The sequence below is a fragment of the Leuciscus leuciscus genome, assembly GCF_965113295.1.
Source record: "Leuciscus leuciscus genome assembly, chromosome: 12".
Classification (NCBI taxonomy): domain Eukaryota; kingdom Metazoa; phylum Chordata; class Actinopteri; order Cypriniformes; family Leuciscidae; genus Leuciscus; species Leuciscus leuciscus.
Genome location: NC_138736.1, coordinates 28,247,164 through 28,265,286, shown reverse-complemented (window position 1 = coordinate 28,265,286; position 18,123 = coordinate 28,247,164). Strand labels below are relative to the sequence as shown.

General features: G+C 36.6%; 1 protein-coding gene across 1 annotated transcript in view; it reads right to left on the bottom strand.

The window, feature by feature from the left end:
* Positions 1-18,123, bottom strand: part of atp9b (ATPase phospholipid transporting 9B) — a 55,133-nt gene that overhangs the window by 9,020 nt on the left and 27,990 nt on the right. Inside the window, exons 15-23 of the mRNA XM_082186152.1 lie at positions 14,100-14,354; positions 9,079-9,240; positions 8,531-8,623; positions 6,105-6,188; positions 4,057-4,227; positions 3,149-3,247; positions 1,939-2,028; positions 1,692-1,836; positions 1,441-1,505 (exon numbers count right to left, since the gene is read on the bottom strand). Coding sequence (XP_082042278.1) covers positions 1,441-1,505; positions 1,692-1,836; positions 1,939-2,028; positions 3,149-3,247; positions 4,057-4,227; positions 6,105-6,188; positions 8,531-8,623; positions 9,079-9,240; positions 14,100-14,354 — 1,164 coding nt within the window. The remainder of the gene's footprint in view (positions 1-1,440; positions 1,506-1,691; positions 1,837-1,938; positions 2,029-3,148; positions 3,248-4,056; positions 4,228-6,104; positions 6,189-8,530; positions 8,624-9,078; positions 9,241-14,099; positions 14,355-18,123) is intronic.

Here is an 18,123-nt window from a genome sequence, read left to right as displayed (position 1 = left end):
TCTTCGTCAAAGTAATTTGCACGTTATTCATAAGCGGTTGGACAAATCAACTTGAATTCCACAAATTTTTGTCAGCATGACGATGATCTGATTGAAAATCAGATCAATGGTCTAGGAGGAGTTTGAAAAAATTAAATTCAAAATGGCAGTAGATTCGTTACAGGTTGCATCTGAATCGTCTTGAGCCAAGGGGTCAGAGGAAACATTTTTTTTGTGTCTAGCCCTTATGGTTAAAAAGTTGGTAGCATAAACATTAGTGCAACTTTGGACAGTTTGTGGCATTAGAGGGTTTGAGTTAAAGACTTTTGCTATGGTGACTGTCCTCAATCTGTGCGCCAAATTTCATAACTTTCCTACAAGCGGTTCTATGGGCTGCCATAGACTTCCATGGCGGAAGAGGAAGAAGAAGATTTGAAAATAATCTAACGAGCATCACCAATATAAGATATCAGCAATATCACCAATGAGAGCAAAAGGAATTACATGCAAAGAAGTAAAACACCTAGACACATCAAGATAGTGAGAATTTATTTGGAGGGGAAAATGTGGTTCATTAAAGGGGGGGGTGAAATGCTATTTCATGCATACTGAGTTTTTTACACTGTTAAAGAGTTGGATTCCCAATGCTAAACAGGTTTCAAAAATTAAGTTGTACGTTTGATGGAGTATTTCTGTGTCAAAAATACTCCTTCCGGTTTGTCACAAGTTTCGGAAAGTTTTTTTTCGAGTATGGGCGTGTGTGACGTCAGATGGGGCGGAATTTCCTTATACGGGTCCTAAGGGCACTTCTCCCGGAAGGGCGCGCGCGCACCCGTAGACCAGAGCGAGAGAGCGAAAGCAGTACGCCCATCAAAGCGCTGTGCTCGGCTTTAGGGAAGTCATCAACGGAGTTGTGCAAGTGTTCTTGGTTGTTCCCTGCATTTCGACGATGATTGTTTTATAAACAAGGCCCAGTTCGACGCCGGATTTGCAGATCGTCTAATGCTTAAGGATGGAGCAGTCCCAACGATAAAGGTTCACGGTCGTGCGTTGGAACCGCAGGCGGTGAGTAAAACTGCTTCAAATGTCTGTGTGTTGTTAGCTATCGGCGCGTAAGCACAGCAAGTAAACAACATGATCACGTATAGTTAATGTATCTATGGAGCATGCGATGTATGGTGTGTGTGTGTGATTCGCGCTCGTGATTATTTAGCTCCGCCCACACGGCACGCCTCCAGCCGCTCGTTTTTTTCCGGAAAGACTCGGTACAGCCCATCTTTCTTTTATAAATATAATAAAACTAAAGACTTTTTGGAGATATGAAGGATGCAATACTACTCTATAGGTATTCAAGATTAACATGAGATTGACTGAAACTGAGTGTTTCACCCCCCCTTTAAAGATTAATTGAAAAGTTACAGCAACAGGAAAAGACAATCCAAGTTAATGAGAATACCTTACCTTCCCTTCAATACCAATACCACAGTCTGCTGCTTGGATCATGCTGACATCATTTCCTCCATCGCCTGAGCACAGAGATAAGAAAGATGATAGCGGGAAAACATGAGAAGACACTGTGAAGACAGTCATCTTTACCGCTCTGAAAGATTCATGTGCTTGGAGAGAGTTCGGTTCAAGTGGGTTTTGTCTCAGCTACTAGATGATGAGACTTAAAGCTCAACAGACTAAGGAGAGAAGCGGAGAGGACTGACCTATGGCACATGTTCTGTTGGCTGTATGTTGCTGTAACAATCGAACTATTTGAGCTTTCTGTGTGGGAGAGCAGCGACAGCAAACCACAGCGGGGCACTGACACGCCAGCTCCACAAATTCATGCTCGTAGTACCGCAGACAGACCTGATGGGACACACATAGAGAGATATAATCAGTATGAGAACATCAATCCTGAATGATCATACATGATTGTGTTGAATATATGGAATATTTCAGGTGTTTTACTTCCAGAGAGTCTCCTGATATGACCAGTGCACAGTCGTGTTTCCTCCTGAAGGCGTTCAGCTCCAGATGAGCCTCGCCCCTATTGGACACCTACCAAAAAAACATAAAACACGTCCTATTACTAAAGCCATGTTCAGACTGTCAGTCCAGATCCACTTACTGGAATCTGATCTATGGAATTGAGATCTGATCTATGGCTATGTTCACACTGCAAGCCTTAATGCTCAAATCTTATTTATTGCTCAGATATGATTTTTTTTTATGATTTTTTTTTAAATGTGGCCGATATCAGATTCCATTGTGAACTGATCCGAACAGACCCGCATGCGCAAAAGAACAATAACAAGATGGCAGCAAACTGTCATACGGAAGTAAACATGGGAGGTTACTGAAGTCAGCGTTTCCAGTTCATTTATAATGTGCCGCGGAAGTCCGCAAATTTGATAAGGAGGATGAAGACGAGGATGTGGAGAAAAAGAGCAAAGTTTTTCTAGATTTCCCTCGAGTTTCGCTTATATACTGTAGAGCTGTCACCGTGATACTTAGACCTCACTGTCCCTCCACTGACTACTGTCACGGCTGTCTTCCATATTAACCGAAGGACCAAAGAACTAATGGTATGTAAATCTTTGGAGTGACTCTCATCAGCACTAGCATCATCCAAGTGGATGCTGCACACTGGTGGTGGTTGAGGAGAGATCCCCTGATATGATTGTAAAGCGCTTTGGGTGTACAGTAGTACATATGAAAGCGCAATATAAATGCCTCATTCATTCATTCATTCACTTAATTGTGAAACATATTGATCTAGAGTGACATAAATGTCACATGAATTCTGATATAACCATTCAGACACATTGCAAAACATCCAACCTGTATCTGATTTAGTACCAGATATGGAAGTGGCCCAAATCAGAATCTAGAAAATTCAATGTGGTTTGCGCGGTTCACACTGTAATGAAAAAACAAAACAACAACAAAACAGAACCGAGTCACATATGAGCAAAATAAATTGGGCCACCTTTGCTTGCAGTCTGAACGTAGCCTAAATTATTGACCTGCCAACAGAATTTGACACCCCTGGTTCCAAACTGTGTATCGCAACTGTTTAGATCCCATTCGTGTGTCTCATGACAATTCCCCCCCCCCATTTTTTTCACTCTAAATCCATTACAGTTAAAATCCAAATGATCAATGGTTCTGATCCTACCGGTCTGAAGATATGGATGTCTTGACTTCTGGACACTAAGTGGGAGCTTTTGGCGATACATGTAGCAGTTTCCAGCTTGTCTCCGGTCAGCATCCAGATCTGAAACATTAAGAAGAAACCAAGGGTCAATATTAACCCTATAAAGCCTGAAATATGAAATCATAGAAAAAAATGAAATGGAACATTTTAGACATTTAGACAAAATATAAAAAATAAAATCATAATTAAAAAGTCTGAATATGTGTTGTTGAGTATTATATAGAGCATTATATTTAATACATCAGGCTTTTATGGTATTATATGGGAGAATATGGAGCTCATATTCAAGGATAAAAAATAAAATAAAATAAACTTAAAAGAGGCCTAAATGATGCAATTTAGTGCAGTTTCTGATATGTATATGGCCAAAAAGTAAGATGGAATTCTGATAGCTTGTAATGTAAATCAATGAGATGTTTATAAATATTGGTTGTATCTCCCAATATTATGTCTTAGTAAGATGGCGTTAAAATGCGCCATTTTATGATCAATGTTCTGCAGTTCTCATTGTGGGGGGACAAACCATATAATGCAATACAATACAGTGATGACTAAGAGATGTACCAATAAATGTTCCTCAAAGGCCAGATGCATCATATTTTATACTCACATTTTAATAAGATTTTCCACAAAAAAAAAATTATTCATGGATAATCAAGTAAACCTAAGAGTTCACCTTTAAATATTACTAACAATATAAAAATGTATTCTTACATTTACTTCATAAAAATTCACATCATTGATTTCACATCAAAAAGACAGTATGTACAGTGCATATACAGTAGGCTTTACAGGGTTAAATTCTCAATATGTATACGGGCCTAGTGTTTGGGTGTTCAAATACTTTTGGCCATATGATGTATGTGTACCTTGATCCCAGCATTGCGGAGGAGCTCCAGTGTGGGCCGGACATCCGCCTGCAGCTGATCTTCCACTCCAGTGAGACACAGAAGCTCCATCTCTCTCTCCAGACTCTCCACCACTGCCGCCACCTTCAGGGCGCGATCATGGATACTCAACTTTGCCTGATTATAACGGCTCTGTATAGATCATAGAGATGGATCAAATCTGTGTTAAGTTATAAGGATTTAAAATTTGCCTTTCTTCAGTAGAATTAGAATTGGTCAATTTGATTTGAGTCGGTTCAAACTGACCAATGAATCAATTCCAAAATCTGATTCAATGATTTGTTTGCAACAGCAACACAAGTGACATTATTCATATATTAAAAGGATTTAATAAAAATGTCCTGTAAAAATTTCTGCATATTACTATTCGAAAGTTTGGGGTTGCTGATAAAAAATAAAAATAAAACTTTTGTTCAGTACGGATGCATTAAATTGATCAAAAGTGTAAATTGATCAAAATAGTAAATACATTTATAATGTAAAAAAGATTTCTACTTAAAATAAATTATGTTCTTTTAAACATTATACTCAAATAATACCTTTACATCAAAACATTATACATCAAAATGCACTGTTTTCAACACTGATAATAATTAGAAATTATTCTTGAGCAACAAATCAACATTTCAGAATAAACTCTGAATGATCATGTGACACTGAAGACTGGAGTAATGGTATGGTATGGAATATGGTTTGGGAATAAATTACATTTAAAAAAAAAAAAAAAGAAGAAAATAGTTGTACTACTATATCACAGTATTATTGTTTTTCTGTGTTTTTAATCAAATAAATACAGTCTTGGTGACCATACATTTTTTTTAAAAATTGAAAAAAATCTTACTCACCCCAAACTTTTGAACAGTAGAGTATATGAACAGTATATTGGTTCTAAATTAATACAAATAATTAAATATATTTTTTCCTTATGTTTGTTTGATTAAAACATGTGGGACATATGCCTAGATCATTTATAATTCTCTTTTACTGCATTTTATTTATTACATGAAACAATCTGTATCTACTTGTCACCAATAACTGTTTGCTTAAACATGATGGTTCCTCTGCCTGAGTACAAAAATCACAACTTCAAACTATTTCAAAGCAAATCCATGAATTCTAAAAAGCTGAAAAATATCAAGATATATATTAAAGGGATAGTTCACTTTGAAATTAAATTTTGGTATGTTTTAGCTTACCTCAAGGGCATCCAAGATGTAGGTGTCTTTTTTTTCCGCAGTAGTTTCAATTTTGATATTTTTAGGTCAAACCGTTCTTGTCTGTCAGTCATATAATGCAGGTCGATGGTCACTGTCTCAAAGAGCAAGCACAGAGTCCAACTTAAAACAATTCCCCATCGTCCAAATTAAACAATTCCCCATCATAAGTACACATTGATGGCCTAAGACACGAAACGAGCGGTTTGTGTGAGAAAACGAACAGTATTTATATATCGTTTTTACCTCTTGTACACAGCCACGTCCAAGTGATCTGAGAGCGCGGGCGGGTATAGATATATACACTAGATGTCGCATTGGCTACGGTTTCGTTCCAATGAACTGCAGTAGCCAAGGCGACTTCTATTGTATATATCTATACCCGCCCGCACTCTCAGATCACTTGGACGTGGCTGTGTACAAGAGGTAAAAACGATATAAATACTGTTCGTTTTCTCACACAAACCGCTCGTTTCGTGTCTTAGGCCATCAATGTGTACTTACGATGGGGAATTGTTTAATTTGGACGATGGGGAATTGTTTTAAGTTGGACTCTGTGCTTGCTCTTTGAGACAGTGACCATAGACCTGCATTATATGACTGACAGACAAGAACGGTTTGACCTAAAAATATCAAAATTGAAACTACTGCGGAAAAAAAAGACACCTACATCTTGGATGCCCTTGAGGTAAGCTAAAACATACCAAAATTTAATTTCAAAGTGAACTATCCCTTTAACCTACATTTTAATTTACTTCACTAACTGAGGGCAGAAGCAAAGCTGGTCTATCATACCTCAAAGTCCTGGTATTGCTCTTCAGTCAGTGATTTCTTAGCCACCACCAGCGTCCGGAGGCCCTCTCTGGCCATGTTCCCACACTGAGACAACATAATGCAACACACAACTACAGTTACATCTGCTACAGCCACGGCGTGTGAGACAATGAACTCAATTGGTATACAGAAGGCATTGGAACAAAGATATAAACAATGCTTTTAACACAATTGTATTTACAGGAAACATCAAAACACTGTCACACAAATAGATAAATGCAAACACGCGCACAGGATGGATCAATTGTGAAAAATACAACAGTGCCTATGGGAATCTTTGAGCAGACTGTAAAAGATGTGGGACAGCGGTTTATTTTTGATATGAAAATGCAACAGGCGAAAGTGATGCAGTGATTACTTATTGACCCGTCCTCATAACGGCGTCTAACACACACACAGCGCATCGTGAACAGGCTGATGAGGATTATGACATGATGCTCCCAGTCATACGCCTTTATTGAGGTCATTCATTAATTAATAAGCCTCATCTCCGCCCCTCATCGACTGAATATTGCCAATACAAATCGTAATCATCAAAGCGAGAAATGCATGTGTGATGATGGGCTGAGCTGATTGTCCTTGATCACAAAGGATAGGACAGGCCGAGCTGCTTGTTATGCTTGGCGGTACCTTATCATATGTGTTGATTCTTAATTCAACAGGGTAATATGTTCATAAAGTCATTCATTCAAGGGATTCAACACCAAAAACACTGCCGTATAGAATATATATGTATGTATGCATGTATGCATGCATGCATGTATATACAGTACCGTTCAGAAGTTTGGAGATTTTCTCATTTTTTTTCTCTTATGCTCAACAAAGCTGCATTTATTTGATCAAAAATACAGTAAAAACAGGAATACTGTAGAATATTATTACTAATTAAAATAACTGTTTCTTTTTTATTTTAATACATTTTAAAATGTAATTTATTCCTGTGATGGCAAAGCTGAATTTCAGCTTCATTACTCCAGTCTTCAGTGTCACATGATCCTTAAGAAATCATTCTAATATGCTGATTTGGTGCTTAAGAAACATGTACTATTATTTTGTACAGTTGTGCTGCTTAATATTTTTGTGGAAACCATGATACATTTCTTTCCCAATCTTTACTGTCACTTTTGATCAATTTAATGCTTCCTTGCTGAATTAAAGTATTATCTGTTTAGAAAAAGTCTTCATAACACCAAACTCGTGAACAGTAGTGTATGCATAGGCGGATAGAGGGGTTGAGGGTTGTCCCCCCCCTAAAAATATAATTAAAAACCATGCAGTGTATTGTAAATAATATAATGATATATACTTAAAATAATTGTGTACCTGGTAAAACAATACAAACGATTTAAGTTCAGAAACATTTTGAGTCCCCTCTCCCTTGCCTCACAGTGCTCCATTAAGTCGGCTATCAAGGCTATCTTATTCACTTTAATCATCGGATGAAGTGATTATTTTTCTATTTAATACAGATGATGCTGTGTCATTAATAAATTAGTCATGACAAAAAAAAAATATGATATCCAATCTTTTTTCCATGAGTCATGTCAGCGATTATAATGTTACCTAGCTTGTTTGGTAGCTTGTTTAATACAGTAGCTTGGATAGTAAGTCACCCACTACAACTAAAGCAGCGATAAGCCTATGTGTGAACTGATATTAGCCTAATTTTGTAGATCTACTGTTGTGTTGGGATTTGCTCAATATGATGTTAAGTCCCAGATGAAACCTAAAATACTATGTGGAGGACACAAGATCATTTAATAATTATAATATGACCGCGTGGTGAACCTATGAACCTAACTCATATTTAAACAACTATCCCTTTGTGTAAGCTACAAGTACAAAATTGGCTGAATTATTAGTGTCCCCTTCAAAAATTGCTCTTTAGAATTTTTTTGTTTATTGTCCCCCCCCTACTGTTAGATGAAAATTACACCCATGAGTGTATGTATATAACTTGAATACAATATGTAAAAATGTTTTTGTATTCCTGTTAAAATTTTTATAGTTTCGTAATCGTGAGGGTCCTAACTGTTTTATTGTTTAAATTTAGCTAAAAAAAGAGACAACTACTGTAGCACTAGTCACCCTTACATCCACATTTGTAAGATCTAGGGACATTTTTCTTTTGTGTGTGTGGATAAATTACATTTGAGGAAAAAATATAAAAGGTACTGCATTTTTTTTTTTTTTTTGATTGCATTTGATTGTGTGTGTGTAAATACAAATTATGAATCGGATACAAAAACAATGAAAAATGCAAATAAACAAACAAAAACAAGAAGGGTCACAGAAACAGACAATTAGGTTTATTCATAAGCTCACCAGCCTGCATGAAAAAGCAGAATGGCGATTTTCTCCATCAACAATGGTTCATGTATTCTTACCTCCTCCTCCAGCCAATCATTGTACTGTACAATGCTCGCCATAGCAACATCTGCCCCTTTCATGTAAAACGTGATGTCGCCAGTAGCCTCCTCCTGAAACATAATCAATTCAAAAGAGAACACTTAAAATCATGTCTAAATCATTAGCGTGTACAACTGTAGAGTACACGACCAACACGATACCAACACTCCTAAAGTTTTTAGTGAAAAAGTCAAACAGATGTGATTTGCGTCCACACAAAAACGTCAAAAGCTAGTCATAAATACTTATGCATGAAATGTAACAGACAAAAAAACTAAAAACAATCAAACACAACACACTCACAGAAACGCTCAAGTACAGAGTTCCGAAGTATATAATAGCTTACTCAGCAAAGACAAAAGGACACAAAGTCAGACTGCAAAGGGAGCATTTTCAAACACACACATTTTCGCATTTATATTTTCCCCAGAATTTTTTTTTTTACAATGTTTGAATTGAGAAAAATGTCATTTTGAACACATACTGTACGAACAAGCTCGCACACATGCTGTAGTGTGAGATGTACCCTGACAATGATGCCCATGCGCTTGCTCTCTGAGGTGAAGGGGAAGATCTGCAGGATGTAATAGGTCAAGATCTGTCCGGCTGGGGTCTTCAGCTGGAGGGAGGTCAAGTCTCTGTTCACCAGAGTCAAACCCATACTCTCAGTCCAGCGCACCAGAGCCACCTACACAACAAGGGAAAGAAAATGTTTTATTTTTGTGAAAGAAGTGTGGTTTTGTGACCAGTTGCATGCAAGCTTTCAAGCAGAAATTCAAATTTGGTAATGGACTTTCACTTCCGCTACGCTCTGTAAGTGGTAGACCAATCACAACAGACTAAGCCATCTGACCAATCAGAGCAGAGTAGGCTTTCGGAAAGGAGGGGTTGAAAGACTGAATCCTTTATCAACCATTTCAAACTCTTTCAGAAATTAGAGATGCTGCAATGTATATTATGAGACAATTAAAGTGTTTTTGACTGTGGATGCAAGTAAACCTATTGTAGGAGACCTCAAAAACAAAACTAGGAACCTTTAAAATAGCATAATTGGGGCACTTTAATTGTTTAGTTTTTTTCAAAAAGACATTTACATTTATCCTGAAGAATAAAAATGTGCAGTAAATGGTAAAACTGTTTGAGCTACAAACCATTGTGTTTATAATTGAGCCACTACAATAAAATAACATGGTAAGAAATACCAGTTTGCAATATTAAGCAGCATAACAAGCTTTTTTGTACAGCTAAAAAATAACTGGAAGCGGATGACACTGGAACCCAGACACATAAAATGTACCCACTCTTACGTAATAAAAAAAAAAAAAGGTGGATACTTGGGAAAATAAATTTAGGATTCGAAAAAAAAAGTTATGTTCTGCATAAGGTCTGTGTCACAAAATTTAATTTGTGACATTGATCATGGGAATTCTTGTACAGTCATATTTCCATTGGAGCACACGATTTTGTTCGGATCATTCTCAAATCATGCTCATGATCAACATGATCATTAGGTTTTACATAAACTTGTGGAGCTCATGCAGCTTTAGTGCTTAAAGCAAAAGAGGGACAAACCAAATACTGAGACACACTGTTAATAATTCAACTTTTGATCTAAGTGTTACACTGACAATACAAGTCATGATGAAAAGTAAATTAGTAGTAAATGTAATAAATGAAATAAATATTTAGTTCCTCCGTCTCAGACTTCTTGACCCTACTGTTTATCTCAAAGCGAAAGATCCTATAGCCATCACTGCAAATTATCCCTGTGATTAAATCTGCTTTCTTTGCCCTTACACACATCTGAACACAGCTAGAACTCTTGTTTATGACATTTCAATGTGATATGACTAATTAGCCAGTCTTCTATCAACCTGACAGTGCTAAATGATGCCCTCAAGAGCACACACACACACGAGTAACTCAGGTGGTGGGGAAATGCCTTCAGGAGACGAGCAGGGAACTGTTTTACGACACAGGGGAGAGCCTTTAATACACTCTATCAATCATTTCAGCAGTACAGGAAGAAAAGCTGTAATCATAAACCAAGATCACTGCGCCTTCAAGAAGCGGAGAGGATTGGAACCGCACCATGTGACCTACGACCACATGAAGACGTGGCTGTTATTTAATAAAGAGACCAGATGTGACAGGAAATATGATACAACGTCATAAAGAAGGCATAGTGGAGATGGCTTTATCGGACAAAGCAGCTTCATCTAGGAATTTAGATGAGTGATTCTAAGAGTTTATCTGAAGTCTATCTTTCGCTTATCGCTATTAAAACAATATATTTTTTATACTTTTACAATGACTTTTACATGACTTTCAGTTGTTTGTGGTTACTGGCCTTTAAAAAAAAAAATCTATTGACAACTTGCTCAGTATTTTAGTGCTAGGCATTTTTTTTTATTATTATGTCATTCATTTATTATTATAAATGATTAATTATTATTGTTAAATTATCTAGGCCTGAAAATCAGAATTGTTTTAAAATGTCATTGCATTGCAGAATTTAAGTCAAAATATTAATCAAAACCGTATTTACTTTAACCTCATTCTAACCCAAAAAAACTCATTGTAAAAAAAAATTGAACATACCATAACTCTCTTGTACGAGTGGCCCATCTTTTTGTGACAACTTCCATTTAATAGGCTAAAGGTTAGAGGTCAATACTATATTTTTCCAAGAGGAACCAAAGGTCAACAGCCACTGAACACTGTCATCTCATCTGAAGAAGCTAAAACCACTAATAAAACCATCAGTGAACTTCCATTACCCCCCATAAGTAAAACTTCATTATCGGACATAACAAACGGTCTTGCTCATGAGAATGTCCGATCATTAAAGGTCATGATAAACCTCTGACCCTTGACACTGTGGGGTCAAAGGTCACAAATGACTTAAAGTAAGTGTGCGGAAAGGCATCTGGGTTATTCAATCCCTGAACTCGGCTTCTCTTTAGGAATATCATCGCTTTGCGTCTGTCATATTAAAGGCTGAAAAGGCTGGAGGTCTTTGAGCGAGCGCACAGACACAGGCGCCGATGAGAGTGACACGTAGAAAAAGACTAGTGTTAACCGCTAGTCTCTCAGAGAAAATTAAATATTGATCAATCCCGGAGTGAAGACGTTGGAGAGATAAGACCTGGGCATTAAAGAAAATAAATAAGTAGACACATCAAGGGAGAAGAGAGGACAGGCAATTCCACTAAAGAGGGAGATGGACAGATTTCTTTTTCCTTTTATCACTCTCAAAAGATATCTACCTCTACAGAAGGTCCTGAAGAAAAAGATGCTTGGGTTGTATAAAGGAAAAATGAAAGAGCACCGGAATATTCTCAATTTATGTAATGACTGCAGCATTGTCTTTAAAACAATCAATGCTTTGAAAACGGCTGCCCTTCATTAGTTCATCTTCATTAGATCCTGCAAGTGAACAGCAAACATTGTACAGAATTATCTGAATGGGTTATTCACCTAAACACAAATATGTTGTCATCATTTACTGACCCCACATTGTTCAAGACAGATATGGTTCTCTTTATTACAGACACACAAAAAAAAAGAAAAGAAAGAAATGCTCCACAAGCTGTGAGGCTCCTAAAATGACAAAAAAGCGAATTAAAAAAATCATATGCTAATAAAACGAGGCTGTGAAGGAAAGACATATAGCCCTTTAGTCCTTCAGTTATATGGGTTATACTTTTATGTACCTTTATTTCATATAGACTTTCTGTAATTTTTAGGGATGGGCGCTGGTCAGCATTCACTTTCATTGTATGACGAAAAGCAGTGCAAACATCCTGCTAAACTTCACCTTTTGTGTTCCACAGTAGAAAAAGAATCACAAAGGTTTGGATGATTATGACAGAAATGTAATTTGGGGATGAATTATTCCTTAAAGTCGAGCCTTTAACAGTTCTTCATTCCTCTCTGTTAAAAAAATATGTTTAACTATAATGAGCCTAACGTATCCCTCCATCTATTTGAGGACCGCTGCCATTGTGACATATGTTTGGCCTCAATGCCTTTTCTGCCATTTATTTAGTGCTTTTCTTACCAACAACTCATTCAAAATATTGTTGCTCTACAACGGATCTATAAATATCTACGATCTCTCAACACAAATGATGACCGAGTCCTTCCTGGTGTGTGACCTACCCATGCCCCCTCTGCTTCTGATATTTATTGAGCCCTCTCAGATTTCTCTACTAACACAGAGTCTATATTACCATCCAATAAGGCAGTAAATTCAAGGCTAAAGTGGGGGAGTCATAAATAGTAAAGCAGCGATATATAGGATTACACCGTTAGAGGAATGAGAAGACCAGTGTCAATGCAATCTGTCTGTTTTCTAAATAAAAAAAAATATTTTTTTTTTTAAAAACGGTTTTTTTTCTGGAACCGCTCAAGGTGAAAATTAGAAAAATGACTAAGAGAGGTAAAACGCTAAAAACAAAAATATACTAATAAATAAAGCAAAGATTTTCTTTGCCAAAACTAGTGCTGTTAACGTGTTAACGCATGCAATTGATTTTTGTCCAGTTTAACGCGTTAAAATATCTATCGCAATTAACGCAGCATCCGTATATTCAGCCGTCCTTTGGCTAGCGTTACATTATATGATGACGCTCTTATTCATGCAAATGCTTTTAAACCATTCAAGCGCAATAAGACAAAAGAAAACACACTGTCTGTGAATGTCCTGACACACACGACGCACAGAAAGACACGCGCCAGTCTCATGCGCACAGACGGCGCCAGATTAGAGTTCTCTTTTGCGCTTGAACGAACAATAACACACACATTTATGCCAAAATGTCAGTTTTGTCAAGAATCCTCATAAGAGCAGCCTTACATTGAGTTAAATAAAGTCTAAATGAACGTAGAGAGTTGTGAGAAATTGAGAGGCGTGTGATATCCACGTCATGTGCAGCAGCGGCTGGTCTTAAAGGGACAGCATCCACTAATGCTGTCGGTCATAAAAGTTAATCAAAGAACAAAGGTAACAGAGAAAATTACTCACAACTCTTGAATTTCGTAGCTTTAATTAGGATTAATATATATAATAGGATTAATCTATATTTAATTTATAATATATATTCTTAAAGCTTAATAAATGTTAAACAATTGATAGCTTTCCATACACTATAATGTTGAATGGCTATAATTAATGTTTAAAATGGGGGGGGGGGGCATCAGTAGATGTATTAGTATCAGGGATACTGGCCTTCATTCATAAAAAGATGCCATTAAACATGAATTTAAAATATACGGTCTTTATGTTGTTTCTACATTAATTTGAAGATTAACTGTGAAATGATTACATTATAAAATATCTAAAAAACTTTAGTGTTTTTAATCGTGATTAATCGCGATTAATCACAGAAAAAATTTGAGATTAATAAATAAATAAAAATCGATTGACAGCACTAGCAAAAACGTACTATTTTTTTTTTCAAATAAGCACATTTTTATGACGTCAACATGTATGTAAATAAATAAATATGTTAGTTATCTTTCAGGATGTCCCATCGTTCTTACTTCATCAGGACTGGAGGCCTGGTAAGTGCGGTTGTCATCGCTAAAGTCCTGGTCGGCCTCTGTGCTCTCCGGTTCCGTGCTGGCACCGTTCACACGGGATTCGTAAACCGGTGTAACATTGTGGCAGAGGGCGATGGCTTTCACGGCCTCGTGGATCCGGCTACTCACGCTCTTGCGAACCTTCGGTGCAGGCGGCTGTGGTTTACGTGAGGGTGTTGAACTCGCACTACTGCCATTAGACTGCGCCGAGCTCACCTGGAGAGACACAAAGCAGAAATTTCAAGAGTGAGCTCCAGCTTCAGAAGTAACATCACATGCTCAACGAGGCTGCAATATTTGATCAAAAATACAGTAACATTGTGAAATATTATTACAATTTAGAACAACTGTTCTCTGTTTTGATATATTGTAAAATGTAATTTGTTTCTGTGATGGCAAAGCTGAATTTTCAGCAGCCATTACTTCAGTCTTCAGTGTCACATGATCCTTCAGAAATATGGTTATTTGGTGCTCAAGATTTTTTTTTTTATTATTATCAATGTTGAAAACTATAGAAACTTGTTTCTGTCACAGAATAAAAAATAAAAAAGGTAATTGCGACTCAAAATTAGACTTTTTATCTCAGAATTGTGTGATATAAAGTCACAATTGTGAGCTATAAAGTAACAATTGCGTGATTTAAAGTCGATATTGTGTTAAAAAGTCAGAATTGTGAGATATAAACTCGCAATTGCAAGAAATAAACTTTTTTTCTCAGAATTACATGTGTATATCTCACAATTCGGACTTTATAACACGCAATTGCGACTTTATATCATGCAATTTTTACTTTATATCTCGCAATCGCGTGTTATAAAGTCCGAATTGTGAGATATAAACTCGCAATTCTGAGGAAAAAAGTCAGTCTTTTTTTTCTTACAATTGGACTTTATAACTCGCAATTGTGAGTTTATATCTCACAATTCTGAGAAAAGATCTAAACTCGCAATTGTGAAATAAAAAGTCGCATTTATATTTTTAAACGTTTATAATCCTTTAAAATCTTTTTATACATTTAATGCATACATGCTGAATAAAAGTATTAATTTCTTTCCCAAAAAAATCTGACCACAAATACACACACACATACATACATACATACATATATACACACACACATACATACATACATACATATATACACACACACACACATATACATATGAAGAGTTCAGATGCAAAAGCCTCTAAATGCCATCTCAAATTTTCTTCTAGAATGATCATTTTTATCAAGCTCGTATGTTTAAGTTCAATAATTTCACTTAAATGGCAATGCAAATTACCTATTAATTGTCATTTAAGTGAAATTACTTAACTTAAATTATACAGGCTTTATAAAAATGATCATTCTAGAAGAAAATTTCAGATGGCATTTAGAGGCTTTTGCATCTGAACTCTTCATATATATACACATACATACATACATGCATACATACATACATGCATACATATAAAAACATACATTCCCGACAAGAAATATTTGTTTGAAAAAAAGGTTTCATTCGAACACATTCAAAAATCAGTTAAATTATGAATCTGATAGCGTTATGTGTAAGAACAGGTGGACTGGGTCAGGAAGTGAATGCTGATAATTCACCTTCCTGTCAGGACACACTGGGCAAAAAAGCGTGAAGATTTCATCAGTGTCTCCCCACACAATGATGGAATCTCGCACTGTCTCTGAAACTTATCAATTTACATAAGCGCCGCTGTGAGTCTTTGTGTGTGTGTGTGTGTGTTTGACAGGGGTTGCTGTGCTCCACTGGAGCAGGAGATTTCTCTTGATGAACTCCTCTTTCCTCAGAGCTCTGCTGAGGGGAAGAGATGACAACCTGCACATTGCCTCCAAATTGCAGACGCAGGTACATAAAGACACCCCACTGCTGGCTCATTCTCAAAAACGTATGCTAGGTTCCTGCTTTTATTATTATATTATATTATATTATATTATATTATATTATATTATATTATATATATATATATATATATATATATATATATATATATATAATATACACAACGGTGAATACATAGGCCTATACATTTCTACACTGTTCAAAGGTCCTGCGTCTCACCGAATGGTAATTTTCTTACTTTTGTGTAACAAAATTTCCATTTAGTGCCACAAAAATAACATACTTGACCTTTAAAGTACAATTTTATGGAAAAGCTTTTTAAGATTTTTAAGCCAAAGTGCTACTAAATAGTCACAAAAAGCTTGTGAACGGAAGGTTCTCCAAATGTTCATTTTCTACCTTTGTATTACAGTCACCATGAAATTAAAATGGAAAATTATTATTGTTTTTATGGAATATTGCACTATTTATTAGAAATATTTTTTCTGTGCAGAATTTTTTTTTCTTCCCCTTCCTTTTGCAGCAACATCTCTTTTCTTCTCTGATAATGGGTTTTTCAGCACGAGATCGGGACAACCAGTCACTCACATAAGATCACAGCAATAGTTTCAACTTCAGTTTCATGTCGACTTTCAAGGGACTATATGTAAGATTTTTATGTATTAATTGTTTTTTTATTGCCAATCTGTAAATAGCTTTTAACGAAACAAAAAAATGAGACCATCCCCGCCTTCTTAGGTTGTCTATGAGAGCCTGTAGACTTAATTTCTATGTGATGAAAATCAAAAGAATGTGCGCGCGCTCTTCCTCTTCCGTTCACTGACATATGAAACGAATGCCTACATTCGTTTTTTGCCGGATTACAGGATTATGCCGAAATAGCTATTCTCTACTGTAACGTCAATGTGGCATGCAAAGAAAAGTTTGATACTTTATAATCAAACTATCATAACAGTGTGATTTTAATTAACTCATCTCGACATGATACCGGTGAATTGCAGAGCTAGTGCAAATATATCCACATCTGGATATAGAAAACTGCTGTTTTCTCAACGCTGGCATGTTTGTTGTGTTTTTATTTTGTTATTGAGAGGAAAGTGCGCAGCACATATTTACATATTCATCTAGACATTGCTCTCTCAGACAGTGTCTGGATGTTCGTTAACAGTATAACGCTGCAAAGGTATTTCCAACTTCTTCATACCCCTAAGCGAAGTATGAAAAATAACTTTGCCGTGAATATATTTGGGAATTGAATCATGTTCAGTCTCTTGTACGTTGCTGGCTGCAGTTCACTTAACGGCCACCAGTGTCGCTAAAAACAAGGGTTTCTGAATTCTACATTTAGGCCCTGTTCCAAATGGCACCCTAAGCACTCGTGGTCTCCCTACGAGTCCGTACTTTCGTGACGTAATGCCACTTTGACTGTCGGGAAGAAGTCTGCTGCTGAGCCTGCATCAGTGCGGGCTCGGCAAAAGTGCGCATCGAGGGCGCATATCGACCGCAAAGGGGGCGCTAGCGGGCACCCTTCTGAGGCTTAAAATGACAAATGGGACACCCTACGGTCTCACGGACTTAACGGACACGCGCACGCGGCAGCCATTGTTAGTCCACAAGACCGAAAGTGCATATGACGTGCATTTCCATTTAGTGCCACAAAAATGACCAACTTATTGACAACTAGCTGCTGCAATGGGTACCACGGTCAAAATTCTAAATATTGGAGAGATCATACGTCACATACCAAAAACAAAAACAGACATTCCAATCTGGAACGCACAATTCAAAGTAGAATAACTGGCTGTAACATTGTTTTTCGGGGAAACAAGTATTTGAACTTGGCATGTTTCCTAAAACTCTGCAAACATTGTTTTTTTTCTGCTTTAGTACAGTAAAAAAAAATTACATACAGCATCTTTAAAGTACAATTTTATAAGAAAGCTAAGATTTTAAGTGACAATGCTATTAAAAAAAGCTTGTGAACTGAAGGTTCTAAACTGAACCATGTCTTTTACATAGAGGAATATCAGATTTTTTCCATTTCAAAACACAATTCGAGTTCAAAATCCCAGTAGGACAGACAAGATCTCACATAAAACAATGGGGTTTGCCCTTTACAAAGCAGCAGC